This window comes from Etheostoma spectabile, chromosome 19, assembly GCF_008692095.1.
Source record: "Etheostoma spectabile isolate EspeVRDwgs_2016 chromosome 19, UIUC_Espe_1.0, whole genome shotgun sequence".
Lineage (NCBI taxonomy): Eukaryota > Metazoa > Chordata > Actinopteri > Perciformes > Percidae > Etheostoma > Etheostoma spectabile.
In genome coordinates, this window is record NC_045751.1 from 18,856,200 (window position 1) to 18,861,960 (window position 5,761).

The 5,761-nt window shown below is 40.8% G+C and overlaps 1 protein-coding gene across 1 annotated transcript; it reads left to right on the plus strand.

The window, feature by feature from the left end:
- The first annotated feature begins 1,407 nt into the window (after nucleotides 1-1,407).
- Nucleotides 1,408-4,312, plus strand: LOC116706904 (RNA-binding protein 4B). The gene is made up of 4 exons (XM_032543929.1): nucleotides 1,408-1,565; nucleotides 2,142-2,560; nucleotides 2,673-3,325; nucleotides 3,711-4,312. The coding sequence occupies exons 2-3, from the start codon at nucleotides 2,152-2,154 to the stop codon at nucleotides 3,302-3,304; spliced, it is 1,041 nt and encodes a 346-aa protein (XP_032399820.1). The 5' UTR covers nucleotides 1,408-1,565; nucleotides 2,142-2,151; the 3' UTR covers nucleotides 3,305-3,325; nucleotides 3,711-4,312.
- The last annotated feature ends 1,449 nt before the right edge of the window (nucleotides 4,313-5,761 follow it).

Sequence of the window (5,761 nt, forward strand, 5' to 3'; positions counted from 1 at the left end):
TTTTTTGGGTGTTTTATTTATTCTTATGGCATTTGAATTTTTTTTTTTTTTTTTTATGGCTTAAAAACAGTATCCGGACTAAACTTTGACTGAACATCAACATCCTCTGATCTTAACTATTAGTCAAAATAATTCGTACTTTCTGCCTTTTTTAACTAAAAACATATGTATAATTCAATATAAATGAGGTTTATTCACCATGAATTCCAAGAGTAAGTGGAAAACCTATTATTAAACCAGGTCATGTTTTTAAAAAAGCTCCAAAAGCATGGAAAAAGTGACAAAAAAATTGGAAAAGCACAAAAAAAAAGTTCATGGTTAACGTGAAGACAACACAAGGGTTAAAAAAAGAAATAAAACAATAACATTACAATTGTTAGTCAACTTTTTGATCCAAATGATAAATTATACGAATATTCAGAATTCCCAAAAAGATATCAAATTCCGGTAACTGGCCAGGAATATTTTATTATTTTTGATAATATTGTTAAAGGGTAATAATCTCCCACAACCACTTCCTCATCTAATCAAATTCACTAATACTACTTTAGGTGGTTTTGTGCTTCTCAGTAGAAAATCACAGTATTAATAGGAAAATTAGAGCTTTATTCCAGACTCACATTGTTACTATTCCCTATGTTATTCCATACTGGAATGGTATAGTGGAGAATATTCCTTGGAAGAAAGTGTGGTCCTTCAAATACCTTGTTACTAATAAAGTGAGAGAAGTTTTTTTTTAAACTACTGCACAGGTTTTACCCAGCAACATCATTCCTTAAAAGAGACAAACAAACAGGATATTGAGTCTGACTGATGTTTTGTAATAGCACTGATGAAAATGTGTCACACCTTTTCTGGAGTTGTCCCCATACAGTAACATTCTGGTCAGAGTTCCTAAAATTCATTCACATAATAAACCCAGATTTTTAATTATTTTGCTTTAAGGATGTTTTCTTTGGTATGTTTGACTTTGAAGCTGAATATGAACGGTAGACATTTCATTATAAATATTTTATACCACATTAATAGGAGCAGATTCAGTGGTTTTAACCCATTCTTTTCTGGTTTTGTGACTGAGTTTAGAAAATTGCAACGATTCAATTAAGTAGGCCCTACTCAAAAAATACTAAGAACTCTGGTTTCATATGAAGATTTAATAACGTGGTTTGTTTTCTTTTTTCTCTGCCTACCAGCCTGTCCACCTAAGCCTAAGAGACTGTGGCTGTACCCCTGTATGCTGTGTATGTTTTCTTATTAATTAATTAGTCTCACACTAATGTGACTCGCCTGATTTGGATTTGGAAAACCGGGAAAAAAAAGAAAAAAAGAAAACCCGTTAACGGTAAACGTTTGTGACCACGACATTCCCTGTACCCTCCTGGACAGTGGGTGGCGATGTGCCCATGATCCGGGACAAAATAACCGATGAAAGACAGAAGAAGAAAAGGCAGGCGAGAAAAAAAGCAAACGGAAGTCAGCATCCGCCATTCGGCTAAAGAACAGCTTTCAACAAGATTTTGAGTACTTTGTAGGGGACGCCTGGTAAAAAAAACAAAACAAAAAAGGTAACCAAAATGCACACGCGTGTGTCTTCACATTTACAATTTTTCAGCATTTAATACTCATGAAATGTTTACTAACGTTGTTAGTTAACGTTTAAATGGCTGTTAGCCGGCTCGCTGCTTTACGTTTTCAGTAATATAGACAGCGGGGCTTTGTGTAATAGCGTGGCTGAAGCTAACCGTAGCTAACAGCTAGCTAGCACTAGCCACTTTGCAAAACCAATACCAGAAATTGTTTAAATATAGGTAATAATCCTCAGTGCGTTATAGCAAAAATAATCATAGAAACGTTTTGATATTGAAATAAGCAATGTGAAGGTAACTGGTGTATAAAAAGAGTCAGTTAAAGCTAGCTAGTTGACTTGCTGCGTTCATTAGACTGACGCCAGCCATTTTGCAGTGAACGGGCTAACTGGGAGCAGGTAACTAGTACCATAGAAAATGACTTAGGCATACTTGTTTTTTATGGTATAACACCAAATGACAAAGAATAAACGGTGTTCATTTTAACTAGGTGTTTTTGTTTTGTCTCATCTTATGTCATACGCACTCCCTTTTCTCTCATTTGCTCTGAAATAGATCTTTAACAATGGTGAAGATATTTGTGGGAAATCTGCCTCGAGAAGCAGACCAGGAGGAAATCAAGGCACTCTTTACTGAGTACGGCACTGTCACAGAATGTGCCATCATCAAGAACTACGCCTTTGTCCACATGGATGACCGCAAAGATGCCACCAAAGCCATTAAGAATCTGCACCTCTACAAGCTTCACGGCACTCCAATCAACGTGGAGGCCAGCCACGGGAAGAACCAGGGCGCAGTCAAACTGCATGTAGCTAATGTAGAAAAGGGAGCTGATGACGAGCTCCGAGCTCTTTTTGAAGAGTATGGCTCAGTCACAGAGTGTGCTGTCGTCAAGAATTTTGCTTTTGTACACATGTCTAACTCTGAAGAGGCCATGGATGCCATTAAAGGACTGGACAACTCTGAATTTCAAGGTAAAGAAGGGATATTATGTAAAACAAGTAAAGATGTGGTTGTGACACATTTTTAGTTGCGCCAAATTATTTAACTTTTTTTCTCCCCTTTTGTGTCTATGTTTGTATTCAGGCAAACGCATCCATGTTCAGATTTCTAAGAGCCGTCCCAGACATGACGAACGGGATGACTACCCCCCTCCTCCCCCAGACAGGGGTGGCTATTGGCCCCCTCGTTACCCGGGAGAGAGGCACGACCTCCCCCCTCCACCCAGCTACATGAGAGGCCGCCTCAGCCATTTACCCCCAGGTTACCCTGCTCCTCCGCTGCCACCCCCTCCCCCCCGACGATCCGTTTATCCTGAACGACCCTATGAGGGTGAAAGGGAGAGATACGGCGTGGTAGATTACTATGAGAAGTACAGAGCCCGTCCGTATGGCATGGCCTATGAGGATCAACGTGCTGGCGCCCCTCCTCCTCCCCCTCCCCCCTCAGCCGTCGTCCGAGACCGTCTTATGACCTCGTCGCTTGATCCCTATGAGCGTCGTCCTCTCCCACCTCCTCCGTCCTCGTACTACGCCCGAGATCGCAGTCCCCTCCGGAGAGCGCCTAGCGCGCCTATGCCCCCTGCCAGTAATGGCTACTCCTACGAGCGCTCTCGACTCTCCCCGGTTTCCCGGGTCCCGGCATACGGAGTTCCACGCGCCAGGGACCCCTACGCAGAACGGCTGCCTCCGCCACCGCCTGCACGCTACGCTTATTAAGCAAGGCCCTGGCATGTGAAGGTGAGAATAGGTCTGAGGTAGACTGGTGTTCATATCTTTATTTGAAATGCGTCCCTTTTTAAAGGCAGAGGCAGCTTGTGACTTATCCTGTACACCACAGATCTTGTGGGGGAAAAACAAGGTTTGCGTGCGTAAAAAAAAAAGTCCAATTCAACAAGTTGTAAATTTGTTGGTAATGCACACCTTTGCACGAACTTGGATTGCAGCTAATATTAGTTTTCAATGTGTGGAGTAATGCGACAAACAAGACCGTTCGGTCTGGGATCTCTGTTACTGAAGAACCACTCGAGACACAGAACTCCACATGTACACAGCTAAGATGGAACAACGTGCTTTGTGTAAACAGTTGCAGACAGTTCATTTGTGTCATTTGCTCTTTTTTCAGGATCGTCGTCCGACTGCGTCGCCGCTCGCCGCCTCCTGATGCACGTGACACTATCCTCTTCCTGTCTGTGGCTGAGCGCGTTACGTTCACCTGCGACGCTCACAGGAGGAACTGAATTGCCGACGTCCTCGTCTGTTTTTGTTTTTATTTTGGGAAAGCTTTTACTCGTTTTTCCCCCACCCCTGATTGTTTTAGTTTGTTATTGTGCTGTAGTATTTTTTTTTTATGCTTGACGTCTGAATTAGGCGTTTTTTTTTATTTGTACTTTTACGTTGAACAAAATTAGTATTCTGATGTTGTGTGTGTGACCTTTAGAAAGCTGAAGAATTTCAGTAGTCTCTAGGCGATACTTGTGACTGTAGATTTAACTGAACTGAATCATGTTTAGTATTAAATCTAATATGCACGTTGGTTCCATCATGTTACGCATTCCCATCGCAAACCAAACCTCAATGTGGCGGTGCTGTGAAAAGTTAAACTAAGACGTATGAGTTTAACACATGTAGAAAGTAACTGTTAATAGGACGGTCACCGCAAAGCGTTCACATGTACCTGTCCATTGTCGAACTTGTTTTTAATAAACGGATTTGTGCAGTAATGTTGTTCACATGTGCCCAAAATCATGCTCCGCGCTAAAACACCATCTGTGTCACCACTTAAATTTATTCGAAAACTGCTTAAATCTTCGAAAAAATAAGCATGTTCCATAATCAATGATTATCCGTTTTTAATTAATGAAATCACGTGTAACAAACTAGTTCAAGTCGTCACGCTGATTAAATATCTCTGTTCATAATTCATCAGCGTACCTTTTTTAGCTTGCCCCCTTCAGAGCCAAAATTTGGAACATGTTCACATTTGAGCATAAGTGAAGAAGGGTGTAACACACTCCTGCCATTCTCCCACCTGAGCTCATAGGTGAGACTAGTTTACCATGAATCTGGGGGAAGATGACATCAAAGGCTGCTGGAGACCTTCAGAGTCAACAGGTAAGTCAAGGGCTTTAAGGACTACTGAAGTAGAAAGTATTACAGACAGCACATAGTCACATTGAACTTCTCTTGGTAAATGTTAGTTTACTATTAACTACAGAGGTTTGTAGCCCTGGGGTCTGTTTCAGGAAGGAGGTTTAACAAACTTAAGAGTCTAACCCTGAACTTTCAGTTGATTTAACCTGAGATGGGAATTGGAGTTATCGCTTCCAGAACCGCAGATTTGAGTTGGTTCAATCAACTCTTGAGTAGGTTGACTCAGAACTAATAAACCAAATAAAAAGTCAGCATGAATGGAGCCATGATACTACGATTCAACATGGTAACAACCACAAACTGGCAGGCGGTGTAACTGCGCGAAGAGAGTGCAGATTTGAGTCAAGTAGTGGCCTAGTAAGTAGTAGCCTACAAGATGCCGGCAAGAGGCGTCTGTAATGTCAATACAGTAAAAATGGACCTACATAACAAAGTTAGTTCACTGCTGGCTACAAGTAAGCATCAAACATGAAGGTTGTCAGGTGAATGGGGTTTTGAGCTTAGTAATCAAACAACAGCAGATAGATTAGATACCTAAAAGGTTTTTGAAAGGATTTCCATCTTCTCTTTGTAATGAAGTTTATTTTATGGACATCACAAATTGCAGTATGTCACGTTATGCTTTAAACTGTTCAATCTGAGTATTCTCAACTCACATTGAGCAGCGACAGGCGGAAAACACTCATATGCACAGACTGAATTTGAACTTGTATTTATTAAATTGCATCACCGCGACTGCAGTGAAATAGAATTGGTGTGGCAGTGGGCTCTAATAGTGTATTAATTTTGAGAAAATAAGGAAATTAATACTAATCCCATTCTGTGGTTGTGGCACCACTAACAATTATGATTTACAATCACTTATTTCTTTTTATTGTCTCTTACTGGTTTGTGTCCAGGCAATTCTACAGAAGTGTTTTAGAGCGAGTTACACTCTTCTGACGGCGCTTGGCTACAATTAAGCTTTATTAATATTTGCTGCTTAAACAATGTAAAGAAAACTGCCGTTTGCAAAAAAAGAAA

Coding starts and splice junctions, on each gene's coding strand:
- LOC116706904 (XM_032543929.1), top strand. CDS start 2,152: ATGGTGAAGATATTTGTGGGAAATCTGCCTCGAGAAGCAGACCAGGAG. Junction 2,561..2,672: donor GGACAACTCTGAATTTCAAG/GTAAAGAAGGGA, acceptor GTTTGTATTCAG/GCAAACGCATCCATGTTCAG.